The 24,981-nt window shown below is 43.7% G+C and overlaps 1 protein-coding gene across 1 annotated transcript in view; it reads right to left on the bottom strand.

The window, feature by feature from the left end:
* Positions 1-3,004: 3,004 nt before the first annotated feature.
* The window catches only part of LOC141139575 (beta-galactoside alpha-2,6-sialyltransferase 1-like), a 59,759-nt gene continuing 37,782 nt past the window's right edge, over positions 3,005-24,981 (bottom strand). Inside the window, exons 4-5 of the mRNA XM_073625844.1 lie at positions 24,402-24,576; positions 3,005-3,658 (exon numbers count right to left, since the gene is read on the bottom strand). Of these exons, the coding sequence (XP_073481945.1) occupies positions 3,417-3,658; positions 24,402-24,576 (417 nt within the window). The 3' untranslated portion in view covers positions 3,005-3,416. The remainder of the gene's footprint in view (positions 3,659-24,401; positions 24,577-24,981) is intronic.

Below are 24,981 nucleotides of genomic sequence, written 5' to 3'. Positions count from 1 at the left end.
TGACTGAGTAATTGTCATTCAAAGTGTGAGAGCACCGAAAGCTGAAAATTGGTCTGGTTATTAAGGGGGTTTAAGTGCCCAGTGGTCAAGTGGTTAAGGACTTCTCTGTTAGAAAAACAAGGAAGAAAAACTTCTACAGGTAGGAATATGTATGATTGTTCTGCTGTTGATTATTGCTTGCTTTTATGTGCTGCTGCTACTGTTTATGGTATTTGTATGGCTTTTATTTTATTGGAATATTACACAACGTTTCGATTGGTCTCTGTCAGGATGTTGTGATTTTGCCTCAGTTAATACGTTTTTGGCCTAACTGTTGGTTTAGAAAGGTAAAATCTGTTACCAGCTTGCAGGTGTATTTTGAATGCTTTTTTTCTATGGCATTGCTGTTTATTGTAGGCTCATGTCTGAATGTGTTTGGGCTGTAGACCTGAGAGTTGCACTTGAGGCGTGTAATATAGGTCTACCCTTTTACACATGGCACTAAATAATTTATTTTCTGGTAAAGGATGCTTAGGAGGGGGCCACACAAAAAGGTGCCTAGGGGCCCATGACCACCTTAATCCTCCACTGCACAGGGTTCAGGGCGCACTACATACAGTGCAGGGTTTAGGGCACAGTATATATAAATGTAGGGTTCAGTTCTCTCCCACTACTCCTTTCCATTGCATTCTCATCCACATGTTCCCCCATCCACCCCTTTTCAGCTCTGGGCCATGTTTACACACCCCCTCTACTGCCTTCATCTTCTCCCCCCTCCCTTAAAAGCTTCACCATCCTTCACATGCCCTACCATTGCTGTACTAATGTGAAGTTCCTGGTTGGCACATTCCCCACACTGCCTCTCTACAGCCAGATCATCCGGGGGCATCAGCATCCAGGCACCAGGATCAGAGAAGGTGCAGCCTACCTCACCAATCAACAATAGCCTGCTGTACCATGTACTTGTATAAGAAAGTATCCTGTTCTCTTTCTATTGTTTCCATCGTATGAAATCCCTGGTGTTCCTGCCAGTCCCCTTGCTTTCCTATTAAAACCTGACCACATTAAGCAGGAGAGCACACCGTGGTCAGTTCACTAGCTATGCTGGGAACTCAGGCTGCTCTCCTCCAATGATCAGACTTTTCCTGACATGCCCCCACTGTACAGCCATTCACTGGGAAGCTCAGCGTGCTGCTGCTGCTGCTTCTCCTCCCCCAGCTCCTCTGCAGCTTAGAACAGAGGGAATGTGATCACTTATAAAAAAGGGGGAAAAAAGGTATTTATCCTTTTTTTTTTTTTTTTCAGGACAAGTCTGATCATTGGAGGAGAGCAGGCTGTGCTCCTAGCATAGCTAGAGAACTGACCATGGTGTGCCCTCCTGCTTAGTGTGGTCAGTTTTTAAAGCAGGAACATCAGGGATTTCACAAAAAGGAAGCAATACAAAGATAACAGGAAACTTTTTCATACCAGTACATGGTACAGCAGGCACATATCAGGAATTTGAAATGTTGGGGTAACAAACACTTTAAGAATACTATGAACTTATAGACCTTTTTACATGCATATACAAAGTAAATTTTACAAAATAGACATCTTGTAACCTGTACATATTCCCTGCTGTACACAGTTTACATTATCTCAACAAATAAATTAGAACGCTTTCTCTCTGTCACTATTTACAACATTGTATACAAATTAATATTCCATATACTATGTTTTTCTTATATTGGCTATGTTATTGATTCAGTCCTAGGATAAAATAAAATCAAAGGCTTGAATTGAGCAAATCTGGGCCACAAGTTATGACACACGCTGACCTGTTAATGCATTCTAAGAAATGTGAATCTGCTAAAGTCAGAACATCCACTTTGTTTACCTTAATGCTGAACTCCAGTTACCCCCTTCCTTGTATTCTTCCCCTAACTTCCCTTTGGAGCACACCCTAAAAACATTTGAATACATAGTTTTTTTCCCCTGTGTCTCTAACCAGTTGCATAAGGTTATTGGTCCTTTTCCTCCAGCAGTAGGCAGTTTTTTGAATGCTGTAGAGTACAGCAGCACATAATGTGTTCTGCAGTGTTCTCCTGTGAGCCAAGGGTACCTGATGATGTTCCCCCAGAGATTGTGTTCTTGATGCCCTAGGCTTACCTGAAATTGATTCAATGACACTATTCAGGATCGCAGAGCAGTGAGTCTGTTGGGGACCCTATCGGAGGAAAGGGGAATATTGTAGCAAGAGCTGCTTTTATTATTTTATCTAGAGTTGAGAAATAATCTTTTACATTCCCTAATGAAGATGAGGTTGGGTTGTAGTTTCAGTTCTATAGCATTTCCTAAAACCAAAGCAGCAAACTTCAGGGTAGTGGAATCGTTCTCCTGATCAGTCCTTATGGGTGTGTAATGCTGTGGATTATTAATTTCCTTAAAAATAATCCGGGGGAGGTTTGGAACAAAAAAAAAATGGGAAAGAATGGTTGTACTTATTTATCTTATGTATAGAATGTGTTTTATTCTATTTATGATCTGCAGAACTAAAAGCCCAATTAAATATATACACTGTATACTTTTTTAACAGGAAATTATTGCATATGAATACTTCTGAGCCTCATTTCCACCCAGCAGGTGGAACTCTATGCTCATTATATTACTAAGTTTATTGCGCTCCTAAAAAATCTTCTTGTTTATACAGCCTAAAAGTTCCAGTTGAAATGAATACACATGGCTTAATGACTCAGAGGAGTGATTTATCCCACCCTCCACGTGCTTGCTTTTTTTTATAGTGATTCAGTTATATTGGAATAGTCTGCAAACAGTTTCTGCTCCACATGTTCAGTATCTTGGTTGAACCCAGTATTCATTTACTTTTAAAATAAAGATTTAATATAATTTTTTTTTTAAAAGATATCATAGATTGACAAGATGCCTGTAACCTAAAAAAGTGACCAAAAAATAAAAAAGTTCCCCTTTAAATGTATGCCTTGTGTATTTTTTTTTTTTCCAGAACAATACAAGAAATAAATATTATTTACAAAGATAAATATCTCATGGCATTACAGTTTGTATACAGTATCAGCAAGGGTGATCTGAAATTTTAAATTCTATTGGGAAATGTAAAATGTAATGTAAAATTACCACCTAATCATGAAATCATCTCCACCACTTTAGCTGCAGATGTCCAGATTTTTTTTTTCACTTGTTAGCAATGTAACATATACATCCATGTATTTTTTGGCTATCAAGGTTCAAGTTTCTTTGTCCTCCTAAACAAGGTTTCCATTTCTCTGTCCTCCTAAACAAAGTTTCAGTTTCTTTGTCTTGTTAAACAACCGTGGTGCACTTCCTTGTATCTCCCATGTCCACCATATTTATCGAGGAGAACTTCACATACTTTAATTGTATGTGTCTTTATTTTCACCTGTTAAAACCTTATATAGTGGTTAGCACTTCAGGTTCTTGATTCCTGGTAATGTCGCCTTCCCATACCTGTGAATGGTGTTCATATCTCCCTGGTTAAGCTTCATCACTAAATTCTTCTCGTACATTAGAGGATGGTATCCCCCAACTGTGCAAGCACGGTCATAGTATCTTTCATAATAGTAGCACAGGTCACTTTGCCGAGTGGATGGGAGAAACTCATAAACATTGACTTCATCGCAGAGGTTCATCATCAGCAATATTCCTGAGAAAAGGGACATAGTAACAGCGCTTATAGCTCACCAAATAACACAAATGTGCTGTAATATTCCTTATCTTCCTATAGCATTTGTCAGCTAAGCAACATAAAATGAACAGGAAACTTTTCATTTGTTTATATTGGTAAGAAACAAGTGTCTGAAACCAAATGGTTTGCCTGTACAAAGCAAAAATATTCTCTTCTTTTGCAGGGAATACTCATCATTAGGGATAAGCCGAACACCCTCCTGTTTGGTTCGCAGCAGAACATGCGAACAGGCAAAAAATTTGGCAGAACACACAATTTTAAAGTCTATGGGAGACAAAAATAAATAATCAAAAGTGCTCATTTTAAAGGCTTATATGCAAGTTATTGTCATAAAAAGTGTTTGGGAACCTGGGTCCTGCCCCAGGGGACATGTATCAATGCAAACATTTTTTTTTTAAACGGATGTTTTTTCGGGAGCAGTGATTTTTTTTTTTAATGCTTAAAGTGAAACAATAAAAATTAAATATTCCTTTAAATATTGTGCCTAAATATCGTTCCTTTAGAAATGATATTTCTAAAGGAAAAATTGTCATTTAAAACAGATCGCGGCTGTAATGAATTGTCGCGTCTCTGCAATATGGATAAAACTCATTGAAAAAAAGAGCATGGGATCCGCCCCAGTCCATTACCTTAATTTCCATATCAGACCCAAAGGGCCTGGTATGGATTTTAGGGGGACAACAAGGCAATTTTTTTTTTTAAATTTTGGTTTGGGGTTCCCCTTAATATTCATACCAGACCCAAAGGGCCTGGTAATGGACTGGGGGGGAGGATCCCATGCTCTTTTTTTCAATAAGTTTTATCTGTATTGCTGAGACCAGACAATTCATTACAGCTGCGATCAGTTTTAAATGAGTTTTCCCTCCCTGCACCATTATCTTGGGTTATTTCAATTACTTGACATTGGCACACCCCCCCCCCCCCCCTTTGATATCACAGGATGGTGATATTTATAATCGACTAATCAAATATTTATTTATCAGAGGCTGTCTGTCATCCCCTGTGTCCGCCACAGGGGGATTTATATGGGGTCCTGCATGCCCACAGAAATCTCCTGAATGGGTGAGCTTGTCCTTATTTTTTATGTTCTGTATGGAGTGTTCTGATATTTTGTTAACAATTCTGCTGCAATAATCCTATATGCACGTATCCATATGTTTGTATATGTTAAAACTATTTTATGTCATATTGTAGATATGGTTCTCCTGAAGAAGCGGTGCTAACCGCGAAACCGGTCGAGAAATAAAGTTGCACACATATTTGCCATCTAAAATTATGCGGAATCCACTGGTTCAGACTATGTGGTATCTCCCTTTTTATGGTTATATGTAGTGTTGTTGTTTTTGTTGTTTATAATTGCAATTGGATGTGGTATTGCATTTTTATGAACGTTGTTTCTATTAAAAGTGAATTTTTATAAAAATATTTTATATTTCTTTCTATTCCATACCCTTTTTGTATACCTACACTGAGCACCGGAATAGTCCCCTTTTTCCCCCTATGGGGGGTGAAGACGCTGGCTGACAGTAGCAGCAACTGCGGCTACCGCCCTACCCTCCTTTTTTCCTTGATCTTGACATTTTGGGATGATGGTACTTGTACTTATTGAAATCTTTATGGTAATATAGGCCTCCTTTTGCAGTTTTAAATGACAATTTTTCCTTTAGAAATGTAATTTTGCTGTGGTAGTGTTCTAAACACGGGAAAAATGTGCCACTTTACATGCATACTATAGACACCCCCTAGGCACAATATTTAACTATTTAAAGGAATATTTCATTTTTTTTTGTTTCACTTTAAGCATTGAAAAAAAACAAAAAACAATTTTTTTTGCATTGGTACATGTCCGCTGGGGCAGGACCCAGGTCCCCAAACACTTTTTTTAACAATAACTTGCATATAAGCCTTTAAAATGAGCACTTTTGATTTCTCATGTTAGTGTCCCATAGACTTTAACGGTGTTCCGGCGGCTTTCGAATTTGCCCCGAACGCCGCATATTGTTCGGTGTTCGCAGAACATGCGAACAACCCAAGTTCGGCCCGAGCATAAGTTAACACTATCCCTACTCACCATTCCCTCACTGCATTGCTGCTTATTTAGTCTCCGGAATTAAGAAATAGAAGCCCTGTGTAAGCTCTGAGAAGCTCTACTCAAAGCTTACATATGGATGAATGAGAGCAAATCTCCCCAAAGTCAAGTCCCAAAATAATTTTTAGTTTTCCCCTTACTTCCTATTTAGCAACAGCTTCAGAATGGTACTATTCCCTTTATTTTAACTCCATCAAAATGTTTACCAGGAAAGAGCAAGAGTGAATCTTCCCAATGAGGTGACAGTCAGAGTTACAAAAGGTTTGGCTGAAGAATACCTTCATTTTTTGTTCTTGTTACATAAGGGTACATTTATTTAATTTCTGTGTGTTGCGTAAATTTTCAGCCATGAATTGATACTAGTAATCCATGGCTGAGAGCAAATTACAATGGGGAAAATAATTATTCGATCCCACTTACAAAATGAAGGGTCTATCATTTTTATCATAGGTGTATTTTAAATTATAGAGACAGAATATTAACTAAAAATCCAGAAAAAACACATGATACAAATGTTATAAATTGAGTTGCAGTTCAGTGAGTAAAAAAAGTATTTGATCCCCAAGCAAAACATGACTTAGTACTTAGAAACTCTTGTTGGCAAGCACAGAGGTAAGACGTTTCTTGTAGTTAGTGACCACCTTTGCACACATCTCAGGAGGGATTTTGGTCCACTCTTTTATACAGATCTTTTCTAAATCCTTAAGGTTTCTTGACTGTCGCTTGGCAACTCGAAGTTTCAGCTTCCTCCATAAATTTTCTAAAGGGTTAAGATCTGGAGACTGGCTAGGCCACTCCATGACCTTAATGAGCTTCTTCTTGAGCCACTTCTTTGTTGCTTTGGCGATATGTTTTGGGTCATTGTCATGCTGAAAGACCCATCCATGACCCATCTTCAGTGTTCTGGCTGAGGGAAGAAGGCTCTCATCCAAGATTTTACAATACATGGCCCTGTCCATTGGCCCTCAATGTGGCAAAGTTGTTCTGTACCTTTAGTAGAGAAACAGCCCCAAAGCATAATGTTTTCACCTCAGTGCTTGACTGTAGGGATGGTATTCTTAGGGTCACAGTCAGCATTTTTCTTCCTTCAAACACGGCGAGTCCCCCTCCTCAAGAAGGCACATGTACAGTCATGTGAAATAGTATATTAATTTGCAATAGTGCCAAAAAATTAATATAAGTGGCGCTGAAATAACACTTCAAACGTGATAAGGGAATGCCTGTTTGCACAGACCTACAGTACAACATAAACAAACTGAAATTATATCACATAGACCACCCTGTGCTAATAATGAAAAAATCTATATATTATAATGAAGGTGTGTAAATATTAAAGTCTATAAAACTTGATGAAAACATTGATTATGTGCAGAATTCCTCCAGAATTATCCACCATACCCGAGTGTCAGTGATTCCTCTCCCATCAGATAAAACATTCACCAACTAGATATGCCTCGCACTCTCGTGCTCGGCAAATAGATGTGATAAACCTCACAGAAAGATTATAACAAATACTCCACTTTCCATCCGTGTAAATACAAGATCATTCCACATGTAAATAAAAAAATGCACTAATAGTGTGATAACGTAAAAGCAAATTTAATAACCATTGTGTACACTTCAATCATTGCACTCACACGAATCTCTTTAAAAACGAGCAGTAAATATCACAGCAATATCACAGCAAATCTTCCAGTATGTGCCCAAAACCAGTGCAATATGGTCACGGCGGACCCGAGGTGTGTGGATGAAATCTCACCACCACTCACTACTCGAGCTTGGATCTCTGCTTCCCGAATCGGCTCAGCACGTCATACGTCACACGCTAGGTCAGATGGATGCCATACAGCCACACCCCACATGTACAGTCATGCCAATAGAAGATCTAAATGATTCAGAGAAGGTTTGGGAGAAAGTGCTGTGGTCAGATGAGACCAAAATTAAAGTGTTTGAAGGAAGAAACATGCTGACTATGACCCTAAGCACACCATCCCTACAGTCAAGCATGGAGGTAGAAACATGATGCTTTGGGGCTGTTTCTCTGCTGAAGGTACAGGCTGACTTTGCCACATTGAGGGGCCAATGGACAGGGCCATGTATTGTAAAATCTTGGATGAGAACCTTCTTCCCTCAGCCAGAACACTGAAGATGGGTCATGGATGGGTATTCCAGCATGACAATGACCCAAAACATACTGCAAAGGCAACAAAGGAGTGGCTCAAGAACAAGCACATTAAGGTCATGGAGTGGCCTAGTCAATTCAAGAAAATGAATGGAGGGAGCTGAAACTTCAAGTTGCCAAGTGACAGCCAAGAACCTTAAGGATTTGGTGATCTGTAAAGAAGAGTGGACCAAAATCCCTCCTGAGATGTGTGCAAACCTGGTCACCAAATACAAGAAACGTCATACCTGTGTGCTTGCCAACAAGGGTTTCTCCACCAAGTACTAAGTCATGTTTTGCTTGGGGATCAAATACTTATTTTTCTCACTGAACTGCAACTTAATTTATAACATTTGTTTTGTTTTATGTGTTTTTTCTGGATTTTTTGTTGATATTCTGTCTCTATCATTTAAAATACACCCATGAAACAATTATAGACACTTAATTTCTTAATAAGTGGGCAAACTTACAAAATCTGCAGGGGATCAAATAATTATTTGCCCCACTGTATGTAGCATCCAATTTGCATAGCAAGAGAATGTGCCTGGCTCTTTATGGAGCCTATTCACATATCTCTGGGGCGGCTGCAGAGTGCACTGCACAGAAACGCTGTGCGTCTTTGGCTCAGTTTTCAGGGCAGAATTCAGGCACAGATTCTGCCCTAAGTTGTCCCTGAAACGTAGAACGGGGATGCACAGGTGTGAACCGAGCCAGAGTCAGTGACAGTACCCTGATGCACAGCCTTTGCTGCTCCAGTTCCCTCTCTGTTGCTGCTAGTTTCCTGATCCCAGTAATGTCCATCCAGTCATTCTTCAGTTATTGTCTGCTTCACTCAGTAACTACTGTCCAGATTGCTACAAACCAATCAACCCAGGTACAGTCTGCTACAGTCCAGTCCGCTACAAACCAGTCCACCACAGTCCACTCTGCAACAGTCCAGTCTGCTACAATCCAGTCTGCCACAGTCCAGTCTGCTGCAAACCAGTCCACCACAGTCCAGTCAGCTACAAACCAGCCTGCCCGCCACAGTCCAGTCTGCCACAAACCAGTCCACCACAGTCCAGTCTGCTGCAAACCAGTTCACCATTTTCCAGTCTACTACAAGCCAGTCTGCCACAGTATAGTCTGCAATAGTTCAGTCTGCCACAGTCCAGTCTGCTGCAAACCAGTCCACCACAGTCCAGTCTGCTACAAACCAGTCCACCACAGTCCAGTCTGCTACAAACCAGTCCACCACAGTCCAGTCTGCTGCAAACCAGTCCACCATTGTCCAGTCTACTACAAGCCAGTCTTCCACAGTATAGTCTGCAATAGTTCAGTCTGCCACAGTCCAGTCTGCTGCAAACCAGTCCACCACAGTCCAGTCTGCTACAAACCAGTCCACCACAGTCCAGTCTTCTACAAACCAGTCCACCACAGTCCAGTCTGCTGCAAACCAGTCCACCATTGTCCAGTCTACTACAAGACAGTCTGCCACAGTATAGTCTGCAATAGTTCAGTCTGCCACAGTCCAGTCTGTTGCAAACCAGTCCACCACAGTCCACTCTGCTACAAACCAGTCCACCACAGTACAATCTGCAACAGTCCAGTCTGCTGCAAACAATTCCATCACTGTCCAGTCTGCCACAAACCAGTCCACTACAGTCCAGTCTGCTGAAAACCAGTCCACCACAGTCCAATTTGCATCAGTTCAGTCTGCCACAGTCCAGTCTGCTGCAAACCAGTCCACCACAGTCCAGTCTGCTGCAAACCAGTCCACCATTTTCCAGTCTACTACAAGCCAGTCTGCCACAGTATAGTCTGCAATAGTTCAGTCTGCCACGGTCCAGTCTGCTGCAAACCAGTCCACCACAGTCCAGTCTGCTGCAAACCAGTCCACCACAGTCCAGTCTGCTGCAAACCAGTCCACCACAGTCCAGTCTGCTACAAACCAGTCCACCACAGTCCAGTCTGCTGCAAACCAGTCCACCATTGTCCAGTCTACTACAAGCCAGTCTTCCACAGTATAGTCTGCAATAGTTCAGTCTGCCACAGTCCAGTCTGCTACAAACCAGTCCACCACAGTCCAGTCTGCTACAAACCAGTCCACCACAGTCCAGTCTGCTACAAACCAGTCCACCACAGTCCAGTCTGCTGCAAACCAGTCCACCATTGTCCAGTCTACTACAAGACAGTCTGCCACAGTATAGTCTGCTGCAAACCAGTCCACCATTGTCCAGTCTACTACAAGACAGTCTGCCACAGTATAGTCTGCAATAGTTCAGTCTGCCACAGTCCAGTCTGCTGCAAACCAGTCCACCACAGTCCAGTCTGCTGCAAACCAGTCCACCACAGTCCAGTCTGCTACAAACCAGTCCACCACAGTACAGTCTGCAACAGTCCAGTCTGCTGCAAACAAGTCCATCACTGTCCAGTCTGCCACAAACCAGTCCACTACAGTCCAGTCTGCTGCAAACCAGTCCACCACAGTCCAGTCTGCTGCAAACCAGTCCACCACAGTCCAGTCTGCTGCAAACCAGTCCACCATTGTCCAGTCTGCTACAAACCAGTCTGCCACAGTACAGTATGCAATAGTTCAGTCTGCCACAGCCCAGTCTGCTGCAAACTAGTGCACCACAGTCCAGTCTGCTACAAACCAATCCACCACAGTCAGGTCTGCTGCAAACCAGTCCACCGCTGTCCAGTCTACTACAAACCAGTCCACCACAGTACAGTCTGCAACAGTTCAGTTTGCAACAGTCCAGCCTGCTGCAAACTACTCCACCACTGTCCAGTCTGCCACAAACCAGTCCATCACAGTCCAGTCTGCTGCAAACCAGTCCACCACAGTCCAGTTTGCAACAGTTCAGTCTGCCACAGTCCAGTCTGCTGCAAACCAGTCCACCACAGTCCAGTCTGCTGCAAGCCAGTCCACCATAATCCATTCTGCTAAAAACCAGTCCGCCACAGTGCAGTCTGCCACAGTCTAGTTTGTTACAAACGAGTCCGCCACAGTCCATTCTGCTGCAAACCAGTCAACCACAGTCCAGTCTGTTACATATCAGTCTGCGACAGTCATAGGCGTGTGCCAGGTGTGCCTGGGCACACCCTAATCACCCTGTGTGGTGCATATATACAATGTTTAGACCCCTGATATTTTACAAATTTTTTTTTGCCTACAAAATTTAAAAAAAATAATTAAAATAATATTGTAACTGCCCTACTGACACCACCAATATCTGCCCTTATGACACGATTCACTGCTCTACTGACACCTTCCGTATATATACACATGCGCACACACACACACATATGTGTTAGAGCTTTTGGGGTGCACATCCTAATGCAATAGGCTGCGCACACCTATGGCCACAGTACAGTCTGCAACAGTCCAGTCTGCTGCAAACCAGTCCACCCCAGTCTAGTCTGTCACAAACCAGTCCACCACAGTCCAGTCTGCTATAAACCAGTCCGCCACAGTGCAGTCTGCTGCAAACCAGTCCACCACAGTCCAGTCTGCTATAAACCAGTCCGCCACAGTGCAGTCTGCTGCAAACCAGTCCACCACTGTCCAGTCTCCTACAAACAACTCCACCACAGTACAGTCTCCAACAGTTCAGTCTGCCACAGTCCAGTCTGCTGCAAACCAGTCCACCACAGTCCAGTCCACTGCAAACCAGTCCACCACAGTCCAGTCTGCTGCAAACCAGCCCACCACTGTATAGATTACAACATTCCAGTCCACCACAGTCCAGTCTGCTACATTTTTAGTCCACTAATCCACAGTCTGCTACAGTACAGCCCACTACAGTCCAGTCTGCTACAGTACAACCTGCAGCTGTCCGTTCTGCTATCAGTCCTGTGTCCAGTACAGTTCTGCTTGCAGTCCTACTCCTACTATCAGCACTATGAAGTCCCTGCTTGCTCTTCAGCTTTCCAGACAGTAATCCACCTACCTATGTGTCTGTAGGTATTATAACTGTGGTAAGGAATTTATGCTATAAGCTACTCTAGGGAGGGGGTGTGACCTAAATCATTGTATGTTCCCTGGAAAATGCAGTGGAGTTTATCAGTTTTATATAACTACAGTGGATATAAGAAGTCTACACACCCCTGTTAAAATGTCAGGTTTCTGTGATGTAAAAAAATGAGACAAAGATGAATCATTTCAGAACTTTTCCCACCTTTAATGTGACTTATAAACCATACAACTCAGGTGAACAACAAACTGAAATCTTTTAGCTTGAGGTAAGTAAAAATAAAAAAACTAAAATAATATGGTTGCAAAAATGTGCACTACCTTAAAGCGGAGTTCCACCCAAAAGTGGAACTTCCGCTCATCTGATTCCTCCCCCTTCCAGTGCCACAATTGGCACCTTTCGGGGGGGGGAGGGGGAACAGGATACCTGTCTTTGACGGGTATCCTTTCCCACTTCCGGGAGCCTCAGCCGCGGCTATTGACGTCACGGCTGGGGATACCTTCTCTGAGCCAGTAGGAGAGAGGAGTGGGCCTCGCGCATGCGCAGTAGGGTTCCTGGCATGAAGCCAAAAGGCTACACTGCCAGGTACCCTTACCCGGAATGGCGACAGCGGCACCCGACAGCTGATGGAAACATGAGCTGCGGTGCCGACATCGCTGGACTCCAGGACAGGTAAGTGTCCTATTAATAAAAGCTAGCAGCTGCAGTATGTTTTTTTTGGGGCAGACCTCCGCTTTAAATTAATACTTTGTTGAAGCACCTTTTGATTTTATTACAGCACTCAGTCTTTTTGGGTATGAGTCTATCAGTGTGGCACATCTTGACTTGGCAATATTGGCCCACTCTTCTTTGCAAAAACACTCCAAATCTGTCAGATTGCAAGGGCATCTCCTGTGCACAGCCCTCCTCAGATCACCCCACAGATTTTCAATCGGATTCAAGTCTGGGCTCTAGCTGGGCCATTCCAAACCTTTAATCTTCTTCTGGTGAAGCCGTTCCTTTGTTGATTTTGATGTATTCTTTGGGTCATTGTCATGCTGAAAGATGACGTTCCTCTTCATGTTCAGCTTTTTAGCAGAAGCCTTAAGGTTTTGTGCCAATATTGACTGGTATTTGGAACTGTCCATAATTCCCTCTACCTTGACTAAGGCCCCTGTTCCAACTGAAGAAAAACAGCCCCAAAGCATGATGCTACCACCACCATGCTTCACTGCGGGTATGGTGTTCTTTTGGGTTATGTGTAGTGTTGTTTTTGTGCCAAACATATCTTTTGGAATTATGGCCAAAAAGTTCAACCTTGGTTTCATCAGACCATAACACATTTTCACACATGCTTTTAGGAGACTTCAGATGTGTTTTTGCAAAATGTACCCAGGCTTGGATGTTTTTCTTTGTAAGAAAAGGCTTCTGTCATGCCACTCTATATCATAGCTCAGACAAATGAAGAATACAGGAGATTGTTGTCACATGTACCACACAGCCAGTACTTGCCAGATATCCCTGCAGCTCCTTTATTCTTGCTGTAGGCCTCTTGGTAGGCTACCTGACCAGTTTTCTTCTAATATTTTCATCAATTTTGGAGGGACGTTCTTAGTAATGTCACTGTTGTGCCATATTTTCTCCACTTGATGATGACTGTCTTTACTGTGTCCCATGGTATACCTAATGCCTTGGAAATTTTTTTGTACCCTTCTCCTGACTGATGTCTATTAACAATGAGATCCCTCTGATGCTTTGGAAGCTCTCTGCGGACCATGGCTTTTGCTGTAGGATGCGACTAAGAAAATGTCAGGAAAGACCTACTAGAACAGCTGAACTTCATTTGGGGTTAATCAGAGGCACTTTAAATGATGGTAGATGTGTACTGACTCCTATTTAACATGAGTTTGAATGTGATTGCTTAATTCTGAACACAGCTATATCCCCAGTTATAAGAGGGTGTGCACACTTATGCAACCACATTATTTTGTTTTTTTATTTTTATTTCCCACCCCTAAAAGATTTCAGTTAGTTTTTTAATTGAGTTGTACAGTTTATAGGTCACATTAAAGGTGGAACAAAGTTCTGAAATGATTTATCTTTGTCTCATTTTTTTACATCACAGAAACCTGACATTTTAACAGGGGTGTGTCGACTTTTTATATCCACTGTAAATACAATAATTATGTTATATATAGGGATGGGCCGAACACCCCCCCCCCCCCCGGTTCGGTTCGCACCAGAACATACCAAACAGGCAAAAAATTTGTCAGAACACATGAACACCGTTAAAGTCTATGGGACACAACCATGAATAATCAAAAGTGCTAATTTTAAAGGCTAATATGCAAGTTATTGTCATAAAAAGTGTTTGGGGACCCGGATCCTGCCCCAGGGGACATGTATCAATGCAAAAAAATTTTTTTAAAACGGTTGTTTTTTCGGGAGCAGTGATTTTTTTTTTTTTTTTAATGCCTAGAGTGAAACAATAAAAATGAAATATTCCTTTAAATATCGTACCTGGGGGGTGTCTATAGTATGCCTGTAAAGTGGCGCATTTTTCCCGTGTTTAGAACAGTATCACAGCAAAATTACATTTCTAAAGGAAAAATTGTCATTTAAAACTAATCGCGGTTGTAATGAATTGTCAGATCTCGGCAATATAGATAAAAATCATTGAAAAAAAGAGTATGGGATCCCCCCCAGTCCATTACCAGGCCCTTTGGGTCTGGTATGAATATTAAGGGGAACCCCGAACCAAAATTTAAAAGAAAATTGCGTGGGGGGTCCCCCTAAAGTCTATACCAGGCCCTTCGGATCTGATATGGAAATGAAGGGGAACCCTGCGCCAAATTTAAAAAAAAAATGGCGTAGGGGTCCCCCTTAAAATCCATACCAGACCTGTCTTCTTCTTTCCCCCCGCTTCTTCCTCCATCTTCTTCTGGTCTTCCTTCTGTTTTCTCCTTCTTCCTCCATCTTCTTCTTCCCCCGCTTCTTCCTCCATCTTCCTCTGCTTCTTCCTCCGGTCTTCTCCATCTTGCTCCGGCTTCTTCTTCCCTGCTTCGTCCTCCGCCTCAATTATGTAAATGGGTGACCCGCCCCCCTCTGACGCCACGAGAAAGCCATAGGGAAGTCCCTGTGTCGTTAGAGGGGGCGGGGTCACTGGGTGGCCCCGCCCTCAGTTATATAAGAACTGTCACAAGCACAGAAGCGTCACACAGCGGGAGCCTCCCACTGAGGTGAAGGACACTTTTTTTGTGAAATGGTAGGGGTACATCATACCCCATTACCAATTCACACAGGGGGAGAGGCCAGGATCTGGGGTTCCCCTTGTTAAAGGGGGCTTTCAGATTCCAATAAGCCCCCCGCCGCATACCCCCATAACCACTTTAACCACCAGGCAAGGGTTGTGGGGATGAGGCCCTTGTCCCCATCAACATGGGGACAAGGTGCTTTGGGGGGCTACCCCAAAGCACCGTCCCTATGTTGAGTGCATGTGGCCTGGTACAGTTCAGGAGGAGGGCGCTCTCTCTCATCCCCCCTCTTTTCCTGCGGCCTGCCAGGTTGTGTGCTCGAATAAGGGTCTGGTATGGATTTTAGGGGGACCCCCACGCAATTTTTTTTTTTTTTTAAATTTTAGTTCGGGGTTCCCCTTAATATTCATACCAGACCCAAAGGGCCTGGTAATGGACTGGGGAGAGGGATCCCATGCTCTTTTTTTCAATGATTTTTATCTATATTGCCGAGACCTGACAATTCATTACAGCCGCGATCAGTTTTAAATGACAATTTTTCCTTTATAAATGTCATTTTGCTGTGGTACTGTTATAAACATGGGAAAAATGCGGCACTTACTATAGACACCCCCCAGGCACGATATTTGAAGGAATATTTCACTTTTATTGTTTCACTTTAAGCATTAAAAAAATCACTGCTCCTGAAAAAACTGCCCTTTTAAAAAAAATGTTTTTCATTGATTCATGTCCCCTGGGGCAGGACCCGGGTCCCCGAACACTTTTTATGACAATAACTTGCATACAAGCCTTTAAAATGAACACTTTTGATTTCTCATGTTAATGTCCCATAGACTTTAACGGTGTTCTGGCGGCTTTCAAATTTGCCCCGGACACCGCATATTGTTCGATGTTCGCAGAAGATCCGAACAACCAACGTTCGGCCCAAACTTAAGCTTGGGCCGAACCGTTCGCCCATCCCTAGTTATATACAGTTGGGAAAGCCTTATTTTCAAAATGAACTCCAAACATAGCTATAAAGAAGGGTACATCACTTCTAATTAGCTATATAAATGAGCAATCATCTGTTAGGCTGTTCACTTTACAAGGCAAAGCTTAGCAAATGTGGTGAAAAAAAATCACTTTGCAAAAAAATATCCAGGTACTGGATATTCAGTACCTGGATAATCGGTATTTTTGGCTGCAAATGATCGAATGATTGAATGATAGAAGTTATCAGAGTTTTACCTCATTCACTAAGCTAAGGGAAAAATCCTTTGCAAAATGAATGGCCTATTTACCCTTAGTAAATCAACATCATTGAGTGCGGCTGCTAACAATTCTCATGTAAGATGTTTGTTTTTTCTGGACCTGGAGTTCAGTAAATTAAGTGTAACTATTTTTTTACAGAGTGCAATGGATCTGATCTGGATCCTTAATGTTTTCTCTATATTTGCTATAGGGTCGTATTTTTTTCACTAGGGTTTTTCCAAAATTTCCTAAGGGTTCTTTAAGCAGAGAGAAACCATAAATATTGATCTCCTACCTACACTGACCATCAGGAGGCAATCTCCAAGGGTCACATCTACAAGGACCAGCAAAGTAAGGAGGTACTTTGAGCTTCTTGTTCGAGTTGAACCCATGTTCAACTCGGACATCATATGTTTGCCTGTTCGTCGAATTACAACCAAATTCGAGTGGCGCGTCACGGCCCATAATTCACTGCGGCATCGCAGTGCATTGCTGGCTGATGATTGGCCAAGCATGCACTATGACCCGCATGCTTGGCCAATCACAGTGCCGTCTGTACATAGAGCCATAATTAGCCAAAGCTAATATATATATATATATATATATATATATATATATATATATATATATATATATATATATATATATATATATATGTATTTTGTATTCAGTTTAGCTAGATCCGTTCCTGTTATTCTCTTCTTACTGACAGGCAGGCAGGTGTTTTTACAGTATTTACAGCTACCTGAAGAAAATTGCTGGTGTTATTCTGATTCTATTAGTCCTATTAGCTACAGTATTTACAGTTAGTGTAGTGCGTCCTCTGCACAGTGTGCACCTAAAGCTACCTGAAAAAAATTGGTGGTGTTCTTCTGATGCTATTAGTACCGCAGGCAGCTGTAGTATTTAAAGTTAGTGTAGTGCGTCCTCTGCACAGTGTGCACCTAAAGCTACCTGAAGAACATTGGTGGTGTTCTTCTGATCCTATTAGTACCGCAGGCAGCTGTAGTATTTACAAGTTAGTGTAGTGCGTCCTCTGCACAGTGTGCACCTAAAGCTACCTGAAGAAAATTGGTGGTGTTCTTCTGATCCTATTAGTACAGTACCGCAGGCAGCTACAGTATTTACAGTTAGTGTACTGTGTCCTCTGCATAGTGTGCACCTAAATCTACCTGAATAAAATTGGTGGTGTTCTTCTGATCCTATTAATACCACAGGCAGGCAGCTACAGTATTTACAGTTAATGTAGTGCTTCCTCTGCACAGTGTGCACCTAAAGCTACCTGGAGACAATTGCTGTTGTTCTGCTCCTATTAATACCACAGGCAGCTACAGTATTTACAGTTAGTGTACTGTGTCCTCTGCAGAGTGTGCACCTAAAGCTACCTTAATAAAATTGGTGGTGTTCTGATGCTATATTAATATCACAGGCAGGCAGCTACAGTATTCATAGTCTGTGTACTGTGTCCTCTGCACAGTGTGCACCTAAAGCTAACTGAAGACAATTGCTGTTGTTCTGCTCCTATTAATACCACAGACAGGCAGCTACAGTATTTACAGTTAGTGTACTGTGTCCTCTGCACCTAAAGCTACCTGAAGAAAATTGGTGGTGTTCTGATCCTATATTAATACCACAGGCAGGCAGCTACAGTATTTACAGTTAGTGTACTGTGTCCTCTGCACAGTGTGCACCTAAAGCTACCTGAAGACAATTGCTGGTGTTCTCATACTAATAATACTACAGGCAGTTGATTCTGTTAGCTGCAGTATCAGTATATACATACATCCCAGCTTTGTGCAGCTTCATCTCACTGCAAGCCATTAGTATGTCTGGAAGGCCAACTTGGAGAGGTAGACAGTCACAAACCAATAAAAGAGGGCAATCAGGCTCTGTGTCTAGAGGCAATAGTACTGGCCGTGGAGACGGTGCACCCTCATCAGCACGTGGCAATGGGACACGCTTGTCCTTTTTTTTTTGGCAGCTGGCCGTGTTGAGCCGCAACATGCGGAAGACTTGGTAGAGTGGATGACCAAGCCGTCCTCATCCTCCTCATCCTCTCTCACCCAGGCTCAGGGTATTGTCTGGCAAAGCAGCTGCCAACGCTGCCTCTTCCCTCGGCTCAATGGCATCATTTACTCCTTCCCTAGCCCCACCATGTCCTCCTGAGGAGTCCCCCAAACTGTTTGACCACAGTGTTAGGTATATGCTCCAGGAGGATGCCCAGTATTTTGAATGCTCCGATGAAGGTACCCAGCTAGAGGAAGGCAGTAACGTGAGCCCAGAGAGAGGGGGTGCCCAAGAAGGACAGCAATCTGGCAGTCATTTTCCCCCAGCTGCAGCATACTGCCAGCTTTGCTCCAGTGATGAGGTCACTGACTCCACGTGGGTGCCTGATAGGAGAGAGGAGGAGGAGGCACATCACCAATGAGGCAGGATGCCCTCCAGGGGCCAGCTTAAGGGCAGCACACCGAATGCATCAAACCGCAGAGCTCCGCATGTGCAGGGCGCTGCTGTCTCTGCGCGTTATTCCAAAAGTTCTTTGGTGTGGGCTTTTTTGAGACAAGTGCATCAGATCCCACCGCTGCTATTTGTAACATATGTCTCAAGCGTATCTCGCATGGCCAAAACATCACCCGCTTGGGCACCACATGCTTGACCAGACATATGTTGACCTGCCATGCAGTTCGTTGGCAAGCGCACCTAAAAGACCCACACCAAAAAACAAAGAGGACCTCTCCTTGCTCCTCATCAGCTGGGATCTCCAACCCCACTATACCTTCAGTCCTCTCTGAGACCTGCACTGAGAGGAATGAAGGTGTAGAATTAGAATTAGGTGTGTCACAGCCAAGTACTTGGGGGCAATCTGCTATCGGTACACCAACGTCTGATTGAACCAGACAAATTTCCCTGCCCCAGCTGCTGCACCGCTGAAAGAAGTTCACTCCCAGCCATCCACATGCCCAGTGGTTGAATGCTAGCTTGGCTAAATTGCTAGCACTTCAACTGCTGCCTTTTCAGTTGGTAGACTCTGCCCCCTTTCCGTGAGTTTGTGGAATGGCAGGTTCCCAAATGCCACTTTTTCTCACGGAAGGCAATTCCGGCTCTCTACCGGCATGTGGAAGGCAATGTCTTGGCCTCGCTGGACAGGGCGGTCAGCGGTAAGGTGCATACAGTATTACTGCTGACTCATGGTCCAGCAGGCATGGACAGGGATGTTACTAGGGTTGTCCCGATACCACTTTTTTAGGACCGAGTACAAGTACCGATACTTTTTTTCAAGTACTCGCCGATACCGATTACCGATACTTTTTTTTTAATGTCACGTGACAGTTTTTTTGTTTTTTTTTTTTGTTTTTTTTTTGTTTTGTTTTTTTTTAACAGTGCTTGCTTTTTTTGGGGGGGGGGGGGGGGGGAGGGGGTGAACGTTGTATGTGTGTGTTATTTTTTTTTTTTTACAATTTTTTTTTTTTTTACAATAATATTTTTTTTATTCTTTATTGTTTTTTTTTAATTTTTTTAATCAGCCCTTTTGGGGGGCTTTGGTGAGATATCAGGGGTCTTAACAGACCTCTGATATCTCCCCCTTGAGACAGAGAAAGAGACAGAGGATAGAGATTCCCCAGTCCCTTTCTCTGCAGCGTCAGCTGCACTGAGAATGAATGGAGAGAAGACAGCGGCTCCTCTCCATTCATAAACTGACACATCGTAATCACAGGTGATTACAATGTTTCAGTTATGTGAATGGACAGAGTCAGCTGACTCTCTCCATAAACAAAGGAAGGAGGAGGAGGACGGAGGAACGGAGGGGGAGAACGGAGGGGACAGATAAGGAGAGAGGAACGGAGGGGACAGATAAGAAGAGCAGAACGGAGGGGACAGCTGAGAGGGACAGATAAGGAGAGAGGAATGCAGGGGACAGCGGAGAGGCACAGAGGAAAGGAGGGGGCACGGAGGAAGATGCAGTGACAGTCAGCTGTGAGCGATCACAGCTGTATGTCACTAAAGCAGCTGAAAGCCGCTGGGGGAGAATCTTTGTAACTCCCCCACGCGCCGATCACAGCTGACTTCCAGGTATCGGGGAAGCATCGGGAGCATTTGCCCGAGTACAAGTACTTGGGCAAATGCTCGGTATCGGTGCCGATACCGATACTAGTATCGGTATCGGGACATCCCTAGATGTTACCTATCTTTCACCGCGCACTGGGTGACTCTTCTGGCAGCTGCGAAGGATGCAGGACATGGTGCAGTAGTGTTGGAGGTTGTTCCGCCACCATGCCTCCAAAATACTACTAGTGGCGATTCTGCCACACCTCTCTCCTCCACCCCCTCCTCTTCTTCTTCCTCCATGGCCTCTTCCTGTGTCTGGGAAGGTTGCAGGACAGGGTGCAGTAGTGTTGGAGGTTGTTCCGCCACCACACCTCCAAAATACTACTAGTGGTGATTCTGCCACACCTCTCTCTCCTCCACCCCCTCCTCTTCTTCTTCCTCCATGGCTTCTTCCTGTGCTGATTTGTCTTCTTTGTCTTCTTCAGCTTAAGGCAGGTGTGGTGATTTATGACAATGGCACCAACCTCCTCTCTGCCCTCTGACAGGGACAACTGACCGGGACAACTGACCCATGTGCCCTGTTTGGCTCACGTCCTTAACTTGGTGGTGCAGCGATTCTTGGGCAGGTACCTGGGCTTACAGGATGTCCTGAGGCAGGCTAGGAAAGTCTGTGTGCATTTCCGCAGGTCATGTAATGCCAGTGCTCGGCTGGCTGACCTCCAAAAGGAATTTAACCTGCCCAAGAACCGCCTAATCTGTGACATGCCCACCAGGTGGAACTCAACGTCGGCCATGCTGCAGCAGCTGCACACGCAGCAGAGGGCCATCAATGAGTACCTGTGCGACTATGGCACCAGGACCGGGTCAGGGGAGCTTGTTTTTTTCCCCACGTCAGTGGGCCATGACCAGGGATGCATGCACTGTCCTGTCACCATTTGAGGAGGCCACAAGGATGGTGAGCAGTGACAGTGCATGCATCAGTGACACTGTTCCCCTTGTCCACCTGTTGGAGCACACGCTGCATAGAATAATGAACAGGGCATTTGAGGCAGAGCAGAGGCAGGAAGAGGAGGACTTCCTTAGCGCTCAAGGCCCCCTTTATCCAGACAGTGTTCCTGCGTGCCCACTGATCACATAGGAAGAGGACGAAGAGGAGGAGGAAGAGGAGGATTATGTCTGCATGGAGGTGGAGCCTGGCACTCAGCATCAGCAGCAGTCTTTAAGGGATCATTTACAGTCCCAAGAAACCCATGGACTTGTACGTGGCTGGGAGGAGGTGGCTGCGGATCATATCATCCTTAGTGACCCAGAGGACTCCGGACCGAATGCCTCAGTAAACCTACGCTGCATGGCCTCCCTGATCCTGCAAAGCCTGCGGAAGGATCCTCGTATTCGTGGTATCAAGGAGAGGGCTCAATACTTCCTGGCAACCCTCCTTGATCCACGTTACAAGGGTAAGGTTGCAGACCTTATCTTGCCGTTGCAGAGGGAGCAGAGGATGAAACATGTTTGGGAACGCATTGCACAGACCTTTCTGCAAGGCCTCCCGGAGACTGGGAGGTTACAAACTCCTTTTCCTGGACAACGTGCTGCTGAGGCTTCGGTCAGTTAAAGAAGGAGCGGTGGAGAAGGTGGCCATCTAACCGATGCGTTCAGACAATCTTTTAGTCCGCAACCCCAAGGTTCCAGCAACTATCGCCAGCGTCTGTTTTACATGGTGCAGGAATACCTAGGGGCAAGATCTGACTTGGACACCTTTCCCACTGAAAATCCTCTGGGTTACTGGGTCTTGAGGATGGATCACTGGCCAGAGCTTGCACAGTATGCAATTGAGCTACTGGCCTGTCCTGCATCCAGCATTCTTTCGGAACGCACATTCAGTGCTGCTGGAGGCTTTGTAACCGATCACAGGGTGCGCCTGTCCACCTTCATAAAAATGAATCAGTCTTGGATCACCACCAGCTACCAAGCACCTGATGCTGATGTAACTTCAAGACTGCCTATGCTAATGCTGAGTAAATATCCTGTTATGCTGAGTGACTATCCTCTTCCTCCTCAATGATCATGCTGATAGCTTGTAAGAATATTTTTGGTTCTGGGCGCCACCACCAGTGGCTAAGGCCCAATTTTTCTGCCCCTGTTCAACAGGTGCATGTAATTACAATTCTTGATCTAATATTTCACAGCAGGGCCCGTTCCAGCTCACACCAAGAGTAACTATGAGGACTTACAGTGTTGTAGCACCACCACCACCAAAGGCCCAATTTTTCTGACCCTGTACAACAGGGGCATGTAATTACAATTCTTGATCTAATATTTCACAGCAGAGCCTGTTCCTACGCCCACCAAGAGTAACTGTGAGGGCTTACAGTGTTGTGGCAACACCAACACCTAAGGCCCCAATTTCTGAAGAGTATATAGGGCAGGCCCCTACTTTCAAACATCCAACTTACAAACGACTCCTACTTGCAAACGGAAGGAGATAACAGGAAGTGAGATGAAATCTACCCCTAGGAAGGGAAATTCTCTCCTGTAGGAGTTAATATGGGAAAAACGTTTCTCCTCTCCACTGATGCTTTATCACCAATCCTTGTTTCACTAAAAACCCCAAATTTTCAAAATCATTTGTCATTGGGACAGAAAGTGAGGTGAAATCTTCTGAAGAGGTGCACAGACAGCAAAACAAATGTCACAGGGGTGATAACCCTTCCCTATGTTTTCCAAAAAGCTTTAAAATAGATTTTTTGGCTGGAGCTACACTTTAAAAATGTACCAGTTCAAAATTACAAACAGATTCTACTTAACAACAAACCTACAGTCCCTGTCTTGTTTGCACCACCTGTATACTGCTGTTCAGAGTTTATAGGGCCCGGGGGCCCCACGCCTTTACTTTTTTTAAATTTGGGTGCAGGGTTCCCCTTAATATCCATACAAGACCCAAAGGGCCTGGTAATGGACGGGGGGGGTACCCATGCCGTTTGCCTCACTGATTTGCATCCATATTGCCGGGACCTGACAGTACATTAAAGCCACAAGCCGTTTTAAATTACTTTTATTCCTTTAAAAATGTCATTTTGTGCAGGGACTGTTCTAAGTACGGGAAACATGCGCCACTTTACAGGCATACTATAGACACCCCCCAGGTACGATATTTAAAGGAATATTTCACTTTTTTTTCACTTTAAGCATCATTAAAATCACTGCTCCTGAAAAAACGGATGTTTTTAAAACTTTTTTTTTGCATTGATCCCCCCTGTGTCAGGACCCGGGTCCCCAAACCCTTTTTTGGACAATACCATGCAAATTAGCCTTTAAATTTAGCACTTTTGATTTCAAACGTTCGAGTTTCATAGACTTCAATGGGGTTCTAAAGTTCACGCAAATTTTCGGTCCGTTCGCAGGTTCTGGTGTGAACTGAACTGGGGGGTGTTCGGCTCATCCCTACTCCACTGTAATGCCCTATACACACGGTCGGACATTGCTCGGACATTCCGACAACAAAATCCATGGATTTTTTCCGACGGATTTTGGCGCAAACTTGTCTTGCACACACACAGTCACACAAAGTTGTCGGAAAATCCGATCGTTCTGAACGCGGTGACGTAAAACACGTACGTCAGGACTATAAATGGGGCAGTAGCCAATAGCGTTCATCTCTTAATTTATTCTGAGCATGTGTGGCACTTTGTGCGTCGGATTTGTGTACACGCGATCGGAATTTCCGACAACAGATTTTGTTGTTGGAAAATTTTATAGCAAGCTCTCAAACTTTGTGTGTCGGAAATTCCTATGGAAAATGTGTAATAGAGCCTACACACGGTTGGAATTTCCGACAACAAGGTCCTATCACACATTTTCCATCAGAAAATCCTATCGTGTGTACAAGGCATTATACTGAGAACTGACCTGGGTTGTAATGACACAGTGAATTGGTAGCTATCTCAGAGAGACTGGTAGCCCTGTGCTCATGCAGTGTACCTACCCAGTGACCCTGAAGAGGGTGGATCTGGTTGAATATTCTCCGGTGCATTCTCCTGTACTATATCCCACAGTTGCCAACTGGTTTTTGGATTTAGGATGTAAAATGACTGAGTAGGGTTCTGCTTGCAGTATTGACTGTAGCGGTCAAAGAATTGATATTCTGGTTTTGCATACCACTGAGTAAAGAAATTATTGAGACAAAAGTTTTAAATCAACAGAAAACAGAATATAACGTTACATTTACACCTGGTTTGATTCCACAATAGCAGAGTATTTCTGGTGGAAATGTACCTTTGTATTTTCATCCTCTGCACAGCTAGAATCAGGCAGAGTGGAAAATTATACATGCTGTACCAATAAAACTCAATTGCATTTTAATTGTAATGGGTGGCCACCTTTTCTATTCAAATATATATGATAATATTGGTTTTTGTGGTCCTATAATTCATTTTGTGGTAGCATTGCCTCTTGATACCTCCATTTTATGCTGCTCTGACCTTAACTATCCAATTTGTTTTCCCTACACTAAACTTAACACTTAACCTGATCCCTTATGCTAATAACCCATAAAAACCATACAT

The sequence above is a fragment of the Aquarana catesbeiana genome, linkage group LG04, assembly GCF_042186555.1.
Source record: "Aquarana catesbeiana isolate 2022-GZ linkage group LG04, ASM4218655v1, whole genome shotgun sequence".
NCBI classification, from domain to species: domain Eukaryota; kingdom Metazoa; phylum Chordata; class Amphibia; order Anura; family Ranidae; genus Aquarana; species Aquarana catesbeiana.
The sequence above is the reverse complement of the archived record's forward strand: the minus strand, read 5'-3'. Positions and strand labels throughout refer to the sequence as shown.